The sequence below is a fragment of the Perognathus longimembris genome, chromosome 23 (genome assembly GCF_023159225.1).
Source record: "Perognathus longimembris pacificus isolate PPM17 chromosome 23, ASM2315922v1, whole genome shotgun sequence".
Classification (NCBI taxonomy): Eukaryota; Metazoa; Chordata; class Mammalia; order Rodentia; family Heteromyidae; genus Perognathus; species Perognathus longimembris.
In genome coordinates, this window is record NC_063183.1 from 30,917,181 (window position 1) to 30,932,770 (window position 15,590).

Sequence of the window (15,590 nt, forward strand, 5' to 3'; positions counted from 1 at the left end):
TTGAGAAAGGAGTCCCTGAATCTAGGCCGCGTCTCCCATCCAACTCGGCTCCAAAAAAAAAATATCTGTGGCTCTGGATTTCTTGCCTGTTTCCCATGGGCCCCCCTACTCCTTTGGCTCCATCTTGTAGCTTCTTCCCCATCTCCTTCTTCACCTCTGATCTACTTTTTTTTCCCCCCACTCTCTCCCCTCTTTCCTAAGCTCAGTCCTGTTTTCTTTTCCCGAGACTCCCTCCTCCCTCTGGGTAGTCTCCACAACCTTGCCTACCTGTGGATTGCCCTGGGTGTGGGGCTGGGGGTTGGGCAGGGAATGATGTTTCCTCTTCCTTCTCTCTCGTCTGTGTAGCCCAGAGTTCCTGGTCTGAAGGGAATATAAAGACTGGAGAAGGGTGTGGTGCGATGATTGGGTGTGGAGCGGAACAAGCAGGCACAGGTCTCCGGGCTCCACGTGGGTTTCCTCTCTGGTCTGCTTAATGCTGTTTAATCCAGAGTATAAAGGCAAGTGGAGTCCAAGGGCGTAAGGTCATCAGAGAATCTGCTTTCCTCCTGGTCCCTTCTCCTCCTTCCTCTCTAAGCGTATTCAGATTTGAGAGGGCTGTTTCCACAGCTCCAAATGTCGCTTGCGTGTGACTTTTGTCTTAGCAGGGACAGCAAATACTGACTTGAAATAGGGATGGGGAGCTTCAGTGTGGAGTGTCCATAAAGATGGAGCAGACACTGACATTACTCTCCTTCCCTCAGCTATACAAGTAAGTGTGCCTATGACAGAAAGAGTATTGGAGAAGGAGAACTTCCTTTCATATTGTCTTCAGGCCCCAGTGATGACTCCCCTAAACTCTCATTCTCCTCATCCCCTTCAGTCCTCCTTTATGTGCTTTTTCTCAGCTGGTCCATTTGTGGGTATCCTTACAAGCAGTCTAGCTCTCTTTTGGGTGTGTCGCTTAGCTTTTTCCCCCGGTAAGACATCAGTTACCATAGAAGAGGCAGAGGTCTGCAGTTAGAGTGTGCTCATCCTTGGAGAGAAGAAAAATGTTACCTGTGCTGCGAGTGCTCATTACCTGTGTTAGAGTAGCTATGAGTAAGTGTAAAATATAATTGCTTGGAATGATGTATACTTACCCAGGTAAGAGAGGGAGATAATCTCCCAGAGTAGTAGGGCTGTTATTTGACTGAGGGTGTATTAAGGAGGTTGAGGGTGGGAAGAGAGAATTACAGGAGAAATATGCCAGCCAGAAGAGCAGAGAAAGTATTCAGGTTTGGAGAGTAGCTGCTCAAATTTGAATAATAACTGTGGGCCTTACTGTGGGCCTCTGATAGGCATATATTCAAATTCATTTAAAAAGTTACCCTGCAGTATAGGGGAAATAATGCATATTGTATTTTATTTAATAGTAATTATTCTTAACAATAGTATTTAATGTTTTATTGACTGATTGAGCTGGTCCTGTAGATTGAACTCAGGGTCTGGGCACCATCCCTGATGTTGTTTGTCCCTGCCCCTTCCTTTTTTTCCTGCTTCCTGTTTATCATGAATGAACTGCTTTGCTCTGTCACAATCCTAATACCATAATGATGTTCTGCCCCATTTCAGGCCTAAAGTGATGGGGCTAAGGGACTATAGACTGAAAACTCTAAAACCATAAACCAAAGTAAATCTTCCCTCCTTTAAGCTGCTCTTCTCAGAGGTATTTGTTTCACAGTGAATAACAAAAGCTAGCACAGTACCTTAAAAATTGTTCTATTTGGGCTGGGGATATGGCCTAGTGGCAAGAGCGCTTGCCTCGTATACATGAAGCCCTGGGTTCGATTCCCCAGCACCACATATACAGAAAATGGCCAGAAGTGGCACTGTGGCTCAAGTGGCAGAGTGCTAGCCTTGAGCAAAAAGAAGCCAGGGACAGTGCTCAGGCCCTGAGTCCAAGGCCCAGGACTGGCCAAAAAAAAAAAATTTTTGTTTTATTTCACTCTAACAGAAAGGAAAAATGGAGTCTCACTCATAAAGCTCTACAACTATTAAAGGTAAGTACAAGGTTCAAAACCAGCTTTGCAGCTTCCAAATATAGACGGCAGAGGAGAAGCAGAGTGTGGAGATAGGAGTCTACTTACCCAGTCTGAGCTGTGGAGTGATAGCTCAAATTGTTGAGTGACTGCTTAAGAAGCATGAGCCTGTGGGTTCAAACTCCAGTACCAACAAAAAGGAAAAAAAAAAGTCTTGTCCAGTCTTCTATCCGTCTACTTTCCTCACGATTAAGTTTATCAGTTCTTCCCTTTAGCTTTTTTTTGTTTTGTTTTCACTTTGATCAGTTGTGGGGCTTGAACTCAGGGCCTGAGCACTGTCACTGAGCTCTTCTGCTCAAGACAAGAGCTCCAGCACTTTGAGCCACAGGACCACTTCTGGTTTTCTGATAATTAATTGGTGATAAGAGTCTCGAGGACTTTTCTGCCCAGGCTGGCTATGAACCTTGATCCTCAGATCTCAGCCTCCTGAATAACTAGGATCACAGGTGTGAGCCACAAGCACCCAGCTCCTTTTAAGTTTCTTCATCTGCTTCTTTCTGTTTTTAATCTCCAGTGACCCTATCATTTCTCTTTCCATCTCTCCCTCTCTTCTTAGCATTATCAGTTTACATCAGTTATAAAGCAGGATTTCATTGTTCACGTTGCCACCCGTTTACAATGGATTCCTATTAACCCCCCCCCTTCTCTCTCATTCTCCCTGTGCCCCTACCCCAAACAATTTCAACAGGTTTCATTGCTTTTATTTTCCTAGTTGCAAACAACCTACTTCGGCCCCATTCACTCTCTTTCAAAGTCCTCTTTGCATCTGACATTTTCTGCCTATCTCTAGCCAATAAACGTTTATCAGATGTCTAAACCAATAAACGTTTATCTCACTCTCGTTTTTGGTTTTGTTTTTTTTTATCTTACAGAAGACCTGGGTTTGCCCTCCAGGAGGTGGCAGTGGCACCAGCCCTGCGCCTGCTCTGGATCTCCAGCGAGCTTTTCCCCTCCCGATCGGTCTCACTGGCATGTGTGTCTGTCTAGACCCGGGATCTGGATTGTGTCGACGACCACGCAATTGAGAAATCCCAGGCCCGCCCCCGAGGACCGCGTCAGGGTGCATTCCCGCTCAGCACCGCTAGGGGCTCCCCACCCCCACTCCTCCTCCTCCGCGCGCGCATGCGCGCAGGGACGCCGGCCAACGCAGCCTGACTGTGTGGCTCGGTGCGCGCCCTCCGCTGATTGGTAGCTCCGCAAACAAGTCGCGCTCTCATTGGCGCTCCGCCGGGTGTCGCTGCCGGCAGGTTCGGCTGTGCGAGCGGAGGGAGGCGGGTGAGTGCGGGCCGGGGGCGGTGGGGGAGTGGCTGGGGAGGGAGGGGGGGACGGGAGGGAGGGCTGGGGGCGGTATCGGAGGGGGGGGGTGGGCTCGGCGGAGCGGGCTCGGTCTAACGCTCTGGGGGCCGTGGTTACTAAGCCGGTGGGGACGGACGGCTCGGGCTTCCCCGAGGGCCTTGCGGGCGAGGCCTCGGCGGCGTCCGGGTCCCGAGAGTGAGGCGGGGACGGCGGGGGCGGGCCGAGGCTTAGCCAAGTCCGGAGGGGAGGGCGGGCTCCGTGACCCGGCGCTGGGTGAAGAGGAGGAGAGGACGGAGGAGAGGGACTGGCCCGGCGGGAGGAGAACAGGTCTGCGTGAGGGAGAAGAGGGTCCTGCGGGGGAGGGGGGGGGGAAGGAGTGGGGCCGGGTCGTGGGGGGAGCGGGTAGGGTGGGCTGGGAGTGTGTGTGTGGGGGGGTGTCTGAGCCGACGGACGGCCAGGAGCCCAGTGCCCAGGGGAGAGAGAGGACGGGGTCCGCTTGAGGCCGGCTTGTGGAGGAGAAGGAGATGAAATCTCCCGAGAGAGAGAATCGAGGAAAAGAGTGGAAGGATCTCCGGGGGCCGTCGTGGGGGAAGCGTTAAAAAAAAAAAAAAAGAGTTCACTGTGAAGATGTTACCAAGGTAGGAAGGAGGGATTTGGAGTTCAAGGTCAGCCTGCGCTTACAGGAGACCCTGCCCCTGGCCCATAAAGAAAAGAAAGGGGAAAAACCAAAAGTTACCAGCCTGGGGATTCCTAAGGGTTTGAAGGACTTGTTGAATACCGGGAAATCAGTGACGGGGAGGGTATTAGCTGGCTTAATTGGAAAAAAAAAAAAAAAGTTGACCAGTGGTGGGGGCTGGGGGTGGGGAGGGACCTGCAGTCGGTGGTTAGGAGAGTCAACCTAGAGTCATCTGGGGAAAGTAGGCGTCACTTGAGTACAAGGCATTGGTATGGTTGTCAGTGTCGGAATAAGGAGTATGCACGAAGTATTAAAAAAAAATTACATCAAGAAGCAAGTGAGGGGTCCACTTTTGAAAGTAGGAAGATGTTGGTGGCCTGAGGAGTTTCCCCCCCCCCCAAAGTATTCCTTTACCACTGGTGAACCCTTCACCGAGGCCCTTCCTCAAGAGCCCTAAGTTCTAAGGGATAAAAACAGTTACATGGTTTGGTCTCCCCTCTACTTTACTTTTCTCTAGATTTAACAAAAATGTTCCCCAATTGCCTGTCTGGATGACCCTCCCTCCCTGCTTGCCTTCTTTACCTATCTCCTCTTCCTTTTTCCTCGCTTCCTTTCGTCCCTTTTTCCTTTCTTCTTTTCGTACTGATTTTGGCCTCAGTAAGATTGTCCTTTAGCCTAATGCAGAGTCTGAGATTGTCTTACATAATGAAATTTAGGGAAGAGATGAAGGGGAAGGAGCATAGAAAACAGGAAAGTGGTTTCAGGAACACCACATTAAACCCTAGCTTCTCCCAGAGGTACGTCTAAATAAATCCTGGCTTATTTCATGGCTATTTCTGTCAGGCTTCTATTTTTTGCTTTGTTAACTATGAATTTGGACCTTCATCTCTTGTCAGTCCCTATTTGTGAACAGACTCTTCTTCTCCCCATTCTATTACTTACCGTCCCCCCCCCACTGTGATAGAGTTTCAAAAACATGACTGTATGTTCTGTGAAAACCCAGGAAAGACTTAGCAGAAGAAAGGACAACAGATTAGGAATCTTAGACATGAAAGAAAGCTCCTACTTCAGAGAAAGTGTAGAGTGTGACAAAATTCTAATTGCTTAAAGTGTACAGAAACCTTGGGAATGCCACAAGTCATGGAAATTGGGTCAGGTACCTAAACAACAGCTCAAAGAAGCACCAATAAAGCAGAGTAGTACATTTATGAGACTGTGGCACACAACGGGAAATGTTAAGGATATTGTGTTGCTAGTCACCAGTGGCTTACACCTAAAGGATTATGGGACGCCAGCCAGGCCAGAAAAGTTAGAGATTCTACCTCCAAAATTACTAGCCAGACTTGAAAGTGTGTCTCAAGCAGTAGAACACCAGCTATGAGTAAGCACCCCAGTAAATGTGAAGCCCTAAATTCAAGCCCCAGTACTAGCATATCTGTGCACACACCAAAATGAAAAAGAATATATATGCCTCATGGTGGTTGAAAAGCAGGTAGCAGATAAGGAAGACTGGAAAGGTGGGAAGGTTGAGAATCTATACAAGGTCACCTGTAACTTGCACATCAAAGCTGCAACCCCAGCTGGAATGAATGAAATAAAACTAGAGAAAGTAATTATGGAAATAAAATTAGAGAAAGTAATTACAGAGGGCTGGGGATATGGCCTAGTGGTAAAGTGCTCGTCTCGTATACATGAAGCCCTGGGTTCAGTTCCTCAGCACCACGTATATAGAAAAGGCCGGAAGTGGCACTGTGGCTCAAGTGGCAGAGTGCTAGCCTTGAGCAAAGAGAAGCCTCGGACAGTGCTCAGGCCCTGAGTCCAAGGCCCAGGACTGGCAAAAAAAAAAAAACCCAAAACCAAACAAACAGAATTGAGCTGAAAGTAATTATGGAAAACTAAAAAGTCCATAAGAAAAAAATTTAACTTATTCACACAGGCTTCCCCTAGAGTTATCGGTCAGTGTCTCTGAGAACTTACAGAGATGGTGGAAAATTTCTGATGTGTGACTCAATTTTATTTTTGGAAAATAAGGACATGATCATATTCCTACAATTCACTACTAACAAATGTTAGCCTTTGGTGTATTTGCTTTAGCTCTTTCTCAACATTGAAATCGACACTATAGGTAAGGTTGTGAAGTATCATTTGAATCTTTAGTTCCGTTCTTCTTTCTCCTCAGAGCTGAGCACTATCACAAAATTCAGTGTCTTTCAGTCTACATTTCAGTACTTCTACTAATTATATATACAGTCATAAAAATATTAGTCATACAAACAGAATCATTCCTGCAGTTTGTACTTGGAGACTATCCATTCATTATGTGTAACTTTTTTTTTTTTTTTTAATTTCTGGAGTCTGATCAGAAGGCCTAAGCTGGGCTGGTAGTTACAATCTTTATGCCTCAGCCTCCCAAATGCTGGGATTACAGGCATATCCTACCACTCCCAGGTACATATAACTTTATATTTTTTAACTGCTGCTAGTGTGATATTTCTTGAGTTAATGTTTATAGGAATAATGATGGAGTTTAAGAGCAAAGACAGCTGAGTTATCTTGTTCTTGAGTGCTTAAGGTTAGCCCTGCTATGGGGAGGTAGAGAAGGCTAGGAACTTTGTGAAATGAATCCAGAGTTTAAACTGGCACTCTAATCTTCTCTTCTGGTAGGAATCAACTGTAGCCTTCCTTGAAGAGCTGCCTTTCCCATTCACTGGTTGGAGTTACATTGTTTCCTGCTGGCAGAATCAGGGACATGCCAGCACTGTAAGGCTTAATCTCTTGATTTCTTGGTTGGGGTGGGGTGAGCAAGGAAGGAAAAGGAGCCCTGCTTTTTAAATTTTTATTTTATGGCTCTTCAGTTACTCAAACCACAGCTCGTACATAGCCTCCTTTCTTCTTGATCCTTTTTATAATTTTGCTTCTTGTTTCTCCTTTGTAGTTCTTTCCTTTCCAGTTCTCTGTACTCCGTCCTCACCCACTGCCAAGGGGCTTGGATCTGAGCTGATGGGATACCTTCCTCTGCAGAGCGGGATGAGTGGGTGTTCCGGCGGGGATGTGGTCATTGACGGCCAGTGAGGACGGAAGCACCACGGCCCACTTCTTCCTTGGAGCTGGAGATGAGGGGCTGGGAACCCATGGAATAGGCATGAGGACAGAAGAGAGTGACAGCGAGCTCCTTGAGGATGAGGAGGATGAAGTGGTAAGACCGGGGAAAATGATGTAGCTTGGCATTGGGACCCTGGTCATAGAGAGTTGAGATTTCACTTCATGAAGATTCCACTCTGTTCTTTCCAGGTACGTAAAGCAGGCCCTATCCTGATTAGGGAAGAGGCACTAGAAATTGGTGGATTGCCCCTCTTTGATGAACAGGATTGCACCCTGTTCATCAGGGTGCCTATGGCTACTCCGGAGACTGACATCTGAAGATGGAGATTTGAAGCTAGTTGACCCAGAATAGTCCATTAGACCCTTACCTTCAGTTAATGAGCGGAAATGCCAGATGTAGAGGCATGCCTCAAATGGTAGAGCGCTAACCCGGAACGAAATAAGCCAAGTGAGGACATGAGGTCCTGAGTTTAAGCCCCTGTATTAGCATCCTCCTATTATCTCATCATCATTGTGTCTCTGGCTCTTCTGCTTTAGCACACATTTTCTATCATGGGAAAACTTCTGTCCTTTTATAGACATGCTCCAACCCAGACCAAAGTCAGGAGGTATCCTTTCCCTCATAGGTCCAAAGAACCTGTGCCCCCTAAAGAGAGGAGACAGTGTTCTCTGATGGGGCTGACATAAGTGGGAAGTTCTCCAGTTCTGATAGTATTTTTATGTACGTAGCCTCCAGAACCTCAAATCATTGTTGGCATCTGTGCCATGACCAAGAAGTCCAAATCCAAGCCCATGACCCAAATCCTAGAGCGACTCTGCCGATTTGACTACTTGACTGTCATCATCCTGGGAGAAGATGTCATCCTCAATGAGCCTGTGGAAAACTGGCCATCCTGCCACTGCCTCATTTCTTTCCACTCCAAAGGTTAGTGTCTGAAAAGGAGAGTGGGGAGGAGGGTAGCAAGTTCAAGCCCCAGGACTCGCAAAAAAAAAGGAAAGAAAGAAAAAGAAAGGAGGCTATCATCTCTTCCAGCACACTAGTGGGAGTGCATTTTCCCTAGATTGAGTGCTTTAAGGTCCGTATTCTATCTTCAGGATAGCTTTGAGTTATATCTGACAGAATTTGGTCCCTGGAGGACCCTCAGTATAATTTAACTTGTTCCCACCCCCACCCCCCCAGTAAATCCTAGACTTGGGAATGTGCAGAAAGGGTAATAATGAGTTGGATTGGGTAGAGAAACTCAGGAGCAGCTACCAGGTTTAATGTGTCTCTCTTGTTTTCTCACCCTTTCTCTTTGACTTTCTCTATTTCGTTTCTCCATCCCAGGCTTTCCTCTGGACAAAGCCGTGGCTTACTCTAAGCTTCGAAATCCCTTTCTTATCAATGATCTGGCCATGCAGTATTACATCCAGGATAGGTACAGCTTCCTGTGGGCCAGGGGTGGGTGACCCTGAGATTATGCCCATTTAGGGAATACATCTGGAAGGGGTGGGGTTAAACAGACATGCTGAATTTTTGTACTCTGTTGAGTTCTGAGGCCTGGAGCCTGCCAATCCCTGTAAAAATTAAATCCTTAGCCTCTCTCCCTAGTTACCTATACCTCTCCCAGTTAATTTATTTGGGTATAACAGGAGGGAGGTATACCGGATCCTGCAAGAAGAGGGTATTGATCTGCCTCGATATGCTGTGCTCAACCGTGACCCTGCCCGGCCTGAGGGTGAGTACCTGACCTTACCTAGTCCTTCCCTGCTTTGCTTTCTAGTGACTTAACTCTGTGACCATCCTCTAGACATTGCCTGTATGCCACCTATCTATGTGATGATTGAATTATGGGTAGAGTAAGAGCTACTATCTTTAGGCAGAACCTTTGACCTGTTATATAGCTATTACAGTCTCTATATGCCATGTGTAAGTACTACTGTATATCTTTTATTAAGAGATGGTCATAAAAATTGGAGAATTATAGGGATTAACACCCTGAGGAAGTGAGAGTTAGAAGTATTCTACAACCTTAGACCTAAGGAATAACCACACCCACCCCTTTCAGAGTGCAACCTGATAGAAGGTGAAGACCAGGTAGAGGTCAATGGAGCTGTGTTTCCTAAGCCCTTTGTGGAGAAGCCAGTGAGTGCAGAGGACCACAACGTTTACATCTACTACCCCAGCTCAGCTGGAGGAGGAAGCCAGCGCCTCTTCCGTAAGGTGGGGGAGACAGTTTGTGCATCTGGGGCATTAAGAGTGGTACAAGGGGAAGAATGATATTGTTGGGAAAGGAGTAGGAGATTTAGGAACAGAGCCTTGGGATTGAGGCAACTGCTTTTTGCTTTCTCTTTCTTCTCTTCCTGAAGATTGGCAGCCGGAGCAGCGTTTACTCTCCTGAGAGCAGTGTCCGAAAGACAGGGTCATACATCTATGAGGAGTTTATGCCGACAGATGGCACGGATGTCAAGGTTATGGTGGATACAGGGATTTAAGACGCCGTTAGTGTCTGGGTGGGAATGGGGTGCTGGGTATGTATGGTGAGAGGAATGAGTCCTAGACAAGACAGTGCGAATACAGTTGGCTTTTTGTGTGCACGTGTGCGTGGGGCTTGAACTCAAAGCCTGGATTCAGCCCCTTAACTTTTTTACTCATGGCTTTGCATTCTACCACCCGAGCCACAATTCCACATTTGGCTTTTTTTTTTTTTTTTGGTCAGTTGTGGGGCTTGAACTCAGAGTCTGGGCACTGTCCCTGCTAGCGCCCTACCACTTGAGCCACAACAGCACTTCCTTGTTTTTTGGGGTTTATTTTGAGTGCTTAGTTGAGGAGTCTCACAGGGACTTTTCTGTCTAGGCTGGCTCTGAACTACAGTTCTCAGACCTCATTTTCCTAAGTAGCTAGGATTATAGGCGTGAGCCATTGGTGCTACTCACTTTTGGCTTTCTGATGTTTAATTGGAGATAAGTGTCTCACAGGCTTTCCTGCCTTGGCTGGCTTCAAAATGATCCCCGATCCTCTGATTTCAGCCTCCTGATTAGCTAGGATTACAGATCAGCACCAAGCTTATAACTGGCTTTGGTAGAAAGATAATAAATGAAACTTGAGATTCATTCTCACTATTAGAGCAAGGACAAAGTAGAATGGGGAATGACAAACTTTTTTTTTTTTTTATGCTGGTCCTGGGGCTTGAAATCAGGGCCTCTGTGCTATGCCTGAGACTTTGTACTCAAAGCTAGCAATCTATCACTTGAGCCACAGTTTCACTTCTGGCTCTTTGTAGTTAATTGGAGATAAAAGTCTCACAGATATTCCTGCCTAGGCTGGCTTTGAACCTCAACTCTTAGATCTCAGCCTTTGAAAAGCGCGGATTTCAGGGGTAAGCCACCAGCACCTGGCAGCAAACACTTTTTAAATGAAGAGCAGTTAGTAGCTCCAGAGTGCCAGGGTGAAACTTTCATAATGATACTACAGTTGGGCTCAGTAACAAAAATATGAGGCTCCTTACTCTTAATCCTCAAAGTTTGTTGTTTTGGTTTGGGTTTGGTTTTTACTCTGAATCTAGTCTACAGACCTAGTGCTCATATTGTCTTCTCATATACAGGGTGAGCTGTGGGCATACTCAGTGATGCTATGTACCTGCAGGTATATACAGTGGGGCCAGATTATGCCCACGCCGAAGCTAGAAAATCTCCAGCTTTGGATGGGAAGGTTGAACGAGACAGTGAGGGAAAAGAGGTTCGCTACCCAGTCATGCTGACTGCCATGGAAAAGCTGGTGGCCAGGAAGGTCTGCGTAGCTTTTAAGGTAGAGGACGACCCAGGGGTGTCACGGAATGAGGGGGAGAGATGGGAGTAGGGGCCTGGGACCAAAGAATGGCTCTACCATTTCCATATTTTCTTTCCCCCACCCCATACAGCAAACAGTTTGTGGATTTGACCTTCTTCGGGCCAATGGTCACTCCTTTGTGTGTGATGTCAATGGCTTCAGTTTTGTCAAGAACTCCATGAAATACTATGATGACTGTGCCAAGATTCTGGGGTAAGAAGCATAGGGTCTGGGCAGGGGAGAATGGGCTTAGAGGAAAGCGTTAGAAAGCTTTGTTTTGTTTTGTTTTTCCTGGTTCTTGGGCTTGAACTCAGGGCCTGGGTGCTGTCCTTGGGCCTCTTCGTGCTCAAAGCTAGTACCTCTACCACTCGAGCCACAGCGCCACGTCCAGCTTTTCTGAGTAGTTTAGTGGAGATGAGTCTCACAGGGATTTTTCTGCTCTGGCTGTGAACCCAGATCCTCAGATTTCAGCCTCCCGAGTAGCTAGGATTACAGGTGTGAGCCACTGATGCCCGGCTGCTTTTTCTTTATTTTAAATATTGGAAAAATGATTTAAAAGTCAAAAAAGGAAAAAGAGAAAGAGCTGCCTTAGATTTATTTTATTTTATTTTTTTGCCAGTCCTGGGGCTTGGACTCTGGGCCTGAGCACTGTCCCTGGCTTCTTTTTGCTCAAGGCTAGCACTCTACCACTTGAGCCACAGCGCCACTTCTGGCTTTTTCTGTTTATGTGGTGCTGAGGAGTCAAACCCAGGGCTTCATGTATGCAAGGCAAGCACTCTACTGCTAGGCCATATTCCCAGCTCCCTGCCTTAGATCTTTTGCCTTTCCAGCACTGTATTCCTCAGAGATGAGGATAGTTTTAAACAAAACACATTGTCCTTTTTTGCCATGTATAAATAAACTGTTTATTTTTACTAAATGTGGTCATATAATGATTTTGTTGCATAGTACTTTAAAAAATCATCATGTAATGTTTAAATCATCCAAAAAATATAAAGAATGATGAATACGGAAAGCATCATGGATACGACCATGTTGGCCAAGCACCAGTGAAATTCAGTACACTATTAAGACTGTGTGTTGGGGTTGGAGGTGTAGTTCAGTTGGTCGAGCCCCAGCCAGTGAGAAAAAGCAGCAGGTAGCCAGTTCGAATCCCAGTCTCACACCTAAGAAAAAGAAAAGACTGTATCTGGTGGTTCATGCATGGCTCTCATCCTAGCACTTAGGAGGCTGAGACAGGCAGCTCAACTAGCCTAGGCTGCATTGCAAATATGAGGACAATTTGAGCTATGTAGTAAGACCCTGTCTCAAAAACGTTAAATGGAGGGCTGGGAATATGGCCTAGTGGCAAGAGTGCTTGCCTCCAACACATGAAGCTCTCGGTTCAATTTCCCAGCACCACATATATGGAAAACGGCCAGAAGGGGCTCTGTGGCTCAGGTGGCAGAGTTGCTAGCCTTGAGCAGGAAGAAGCCAGGGACAGTGCTCAGGCCCTGAGTCCAAAGGCCCAGGACTGGCAAAAAAAACCCCAAAAAACGTTAAATGGAAACCGAAAGAAATACCCTATTTAGATTATAGGGCTGGGCACCAAGTCCCTGAGTTCAAACACTAGTGCTACCAAAAAAGAAAATATAGTAGAAGCCTCTGTAACACTTCCCTGGTTATAGGCATTCTCTCTTCCATACCCAAAGAGAACTATAATCCTTAATTTGGTATTTATCACACCCATGCCTTTACTTATATATCTACCGTGTATCAAGGGGTACGTGGTTACGTTTTTGAACCTCATATTAATGTCTTAACATGTTTTGTTGTCGTTTTTTTGTGTTTTTTTTTAAGTTTTTATTATAAAAGTGATGTACAGATAGGTTACAGTTTCATACATTAGGCATTGGAAACATTTCTTGTACTGTTTGTTACCTTGTCCCTCATACCCCCCTCCCCCCTGTTGTCCTTGTTTTTTGTAGTAGTACTAGACTTTGAACTCAGGGCCTCATGCTTGCTAGGTTGGTACCCTACCACATGAGCCGTACCTCTAAGGATGGAGATGGAGTTGAGCAATCTTTTTAGCCTAGGTTGGACTTGAATTGTGGATCCTCCAGATATTAGCTTCCTGCGTAGTTAGGATTACAGGTGTGTAGCCCCAGTACACAGCTGGTGTTTTTTTTTTTTTTGTGAGCTTGACTCATGTGTAGTTCTGGTTCATTCATTTTCATATAAATCTTCATGATTCTTCTTCTAGAAACACCATTATGCGGGAGCTTGCCCCACAGTTCCAGATCCCGTGGTCCATCCCCACAGAGGCTGAGGACATTCCCATTGTCCCTACCACATCTGGCACTATGTAAGCAAACCTAAAAGCCCTGGACTGACCTGCCTGAGGTGCGGGATTCCTTAAACCAGACTCGTGGTTACTTCCTGACTCTCTACTGTCCACTAGTAAAACCTAAAGTGGTCCCCTTAAATGCAACCTCAGTTCCTAATCTCAGATCTCTGTTCCTTGACATGTCAAATAGGAGGTGATGATGGGAAATGGGTGAGGTTTGGGGTAGGAGAAAGCCTCTGAAAAGATTCCTGATCTTAGGATGGAACTTCGTTGTGTCATTGCAATTATCCGTCATGGGGATCGTACCCCCAAACAGAAGATGAAGATGGAGGTGACACACCCAAGGTAGGAAGAATATCCTAATTTAGACAAATAGGGATTTTTTTTCCCTACTTTTTTTTTTTCTTGTCAGTCATAGGGCTTGAATTTGGGCGTAGGTGCTGCCCTTGAGCTTTTTCACTCAAGGCTAGTGCTCTACTACATTGGCTGTAGTGCCACTTCTAGTTTTCTGTTGCTTAATTGGAGATAATAAACTCACAGACTTTCTTGCTTGGGCTGGCTTTGAACTGCAATCCTCAGATCTCAGCCTCCTGAGTAGCTAGGATCACAGGCCTGGCCCACATATTTTACTAACATCAATTAGTTGTACAAGGGGGTTTCATTTTGACATGTTTATATATGCATGTAGTGTTCCTTCATCAGACTCATCTCTCCATCAGTCTCCTTCATTCCCTTTCCCATCTTCTCAAACCAATCTCAATCAGCTTCATTGTTCCATTTTCACACATGTACATAGTGTTTTGACCATATTCCCCCTCCAACAAATAGTTTTTCATGAGGAAGATTGGGTGGAGAGCAGCTTCTAGAAGCTTTGACTTTCTCACTCCTTCTTACTTCTTCAGGTTTTTTACTCTGTTCGAAAAACATGGTGGTTATAAAACAGGGAAATTAAAACTCAAGCGACCTGAGCAACTCCAGGTAAGATGGTGAATTGGGCCAGGTGCACCAGTACTAGAAAAAGAAGAGGCGTAGGATATGAGAGCGGGAGGGGACCGATGGAAGGATAGTTGGCGAGAACCTGGCTTCCTGCATAGATATCCTTTTGTGTCCTGTAGGAGGTGCTGGACATCACAAGGCTGCTGCTTGCTGAACTGGAGAAAGAACCAAGTGGTGAGATCGAGGAAAAGACTGGGAAGTTAGAGCAGCTGAAGTCCGTGTTGGAAATGTGAGAAAAGGGGTTAGCAAAAGGGATTCGTTAGTGAGCACTGGAGTTGTGGGGCAGAGAGTAAACTGTGGCTTTCCCCTACAGGTATGGTCACTTCTCAGGTATCAACAGGAAGGTGCAGTTGACTTACTACCCTCATGGAGTAAAAGCTTCTAATGAGAGGCAAGGTAATATCTTATCCCTTATTCTTGAATCTGTTGGTTGTCTGTATCTCAAAAGTTACTTTTATGGTCTCCTCAGAAGACAGTTTGTGTGTGTGTGTGTGTGTGTGTGTGTGTGTGTGTGTGTGTTGTGTGTGTATGTTTGTGATGGTTGTTATTGTTACCAGTACAAGAGCTTGAACTCAGAGTCCTGGACACTGTGCCTGATATTTTTTTTGCTCAAGGCTAGCACTTTTATAACCCGAGCCACACCTCCGCTTCTGGTTTTCAGTGATTCATTGGAGATAAGAGTTTCACAGATTTTCCTGTGTGGGCTGGCTTCAAACTACAGCCCTCAGATCTCAGCCTCTGTTAGGCAGAAAACCTAACATTTTGATATTTTCACCATATTACCTAGATCTAAGCCTGCCTTCTGCCCCTTCTTTCTTCAGAAGTACAGCAGGAGACTCTGTCGCCATCTCTGTTGCTGGTTCTGAAGTGGGGTGGAGAACTAACACCTGCCGGGCGCGTTCAGGCTGAGGAGCTGGGGCGAGCTTTTCGCTGCATGTACCCTGGAGGCCAGGGTAAGTGTTTGGTGTTGGTGTTGGTGGTATGAATACCTAGAAGGTCTAAGATAAGATTATTAGAGAATAAAGGTAGAAAAGAGAAGAGACAGAGGGGAAGTTAATATTCTTCTTTCATGTGGATTCAGTCCTCATCCTCTGCTTTACCCACCAGGTGACTATGCTGGATTTCCTGGTTGCGGGCTACTTCGTCTCCATAGCACTTTCCGCCATGACCTCAAGATCTATGCCTCTGATGAAGGCCGTGTCCAGATGACTGCAGCTGCCTTTGCCAAGGTACATCCTACAGTTGTTCCATAGTCCCAGCTGCCACTAGGTAGAGAAACAGAGTTTGCAACACTAGAGGGGAAATGTCAAGATGGTGGTATGCCAACTC

The 15,590-nt window shown here is 46.1% G+C and overlaps 1 protein-coding gene across 27 annotated transcripts in view; it reads left to right on the forward strand.

Moving 5' to 3' along the window:
• Ppip5k1 (diphosphoinositol pentakisphosphate kinase 1) overlaps positions 1-15,590 on the forward strand; it is a 41,848-nt gene that overhangs the window by 66 nt on the left and 26,192 nt on the right. For 4 of the 27 annotated variants that reach the window (XM_048333234.1, XM_048333236.1, XM_048333240.1 and 1 more), the window contains exons 1-17: positions 166-748; positions 6,694-6,789; positions 6,965-7,225; positions 7,861-8,056; positions 8,459-8,549; positions 8,764-8,849; positions 9,180-9,334; positions 9,481-9,582; positions 10,757-10,918; positions 11,031-11,152; positions 13,182-13,283; positions 13,524-13,610; positions 14,168-14,243; positions 14,381-14,490; positions 14,575-14,657; positions 15,083-15,214; positions 15,369-15,490. In XM_048333234.1, the coding sequence (XP_048189191.1) occupies positions 7,079-7,225; positions 7,861-8,056; positions 8,459-8,549; positions 8,764-8,849; positions 9,180-9,334; positions 9,481-9,582; positions 10,757-10,918; positions 11,031-11,152; positions 13,182-13,283; positions 13,524-13,610; positions 14,168-14,243; positions 14,381-14,490; positions 14,575-14,657; positions 15,083-15,214; positions 15,369-15,490 (1,773 nt within the window). In that variant the 5' untranslated portion in view covers positions 166-748; positions 6,694-6,789; positions 6,965-7,078. Of the gene's footprint in view, positions 1-164; positions 749-3,293; positions 3,333-3,626; positions 3,681-3,820; positions 3,992-6,693; positions 6,790-6,964; positions 7,226-7,860; positions 8,057-8,458; positions 8,550-8,763; positions 8,850-9,179; positions 9,335-9,480; positions 9,583-10,715; positions 10,919-11,030; positions 11,153-13,181; positions 13,284-13,523; positions 13,611-14,167; positions 14,244-14,380; positions 14,491-14,574; positions 14,658-15,082; positions 15,215-15,368; positions 15,491-15,590 lie in introns of those variants that run through there. The other 23 variants (XM_048333235.1, XM_048333238.1, XM_048333241.1 and 20 more) reach the window with 18 other exon arrangements.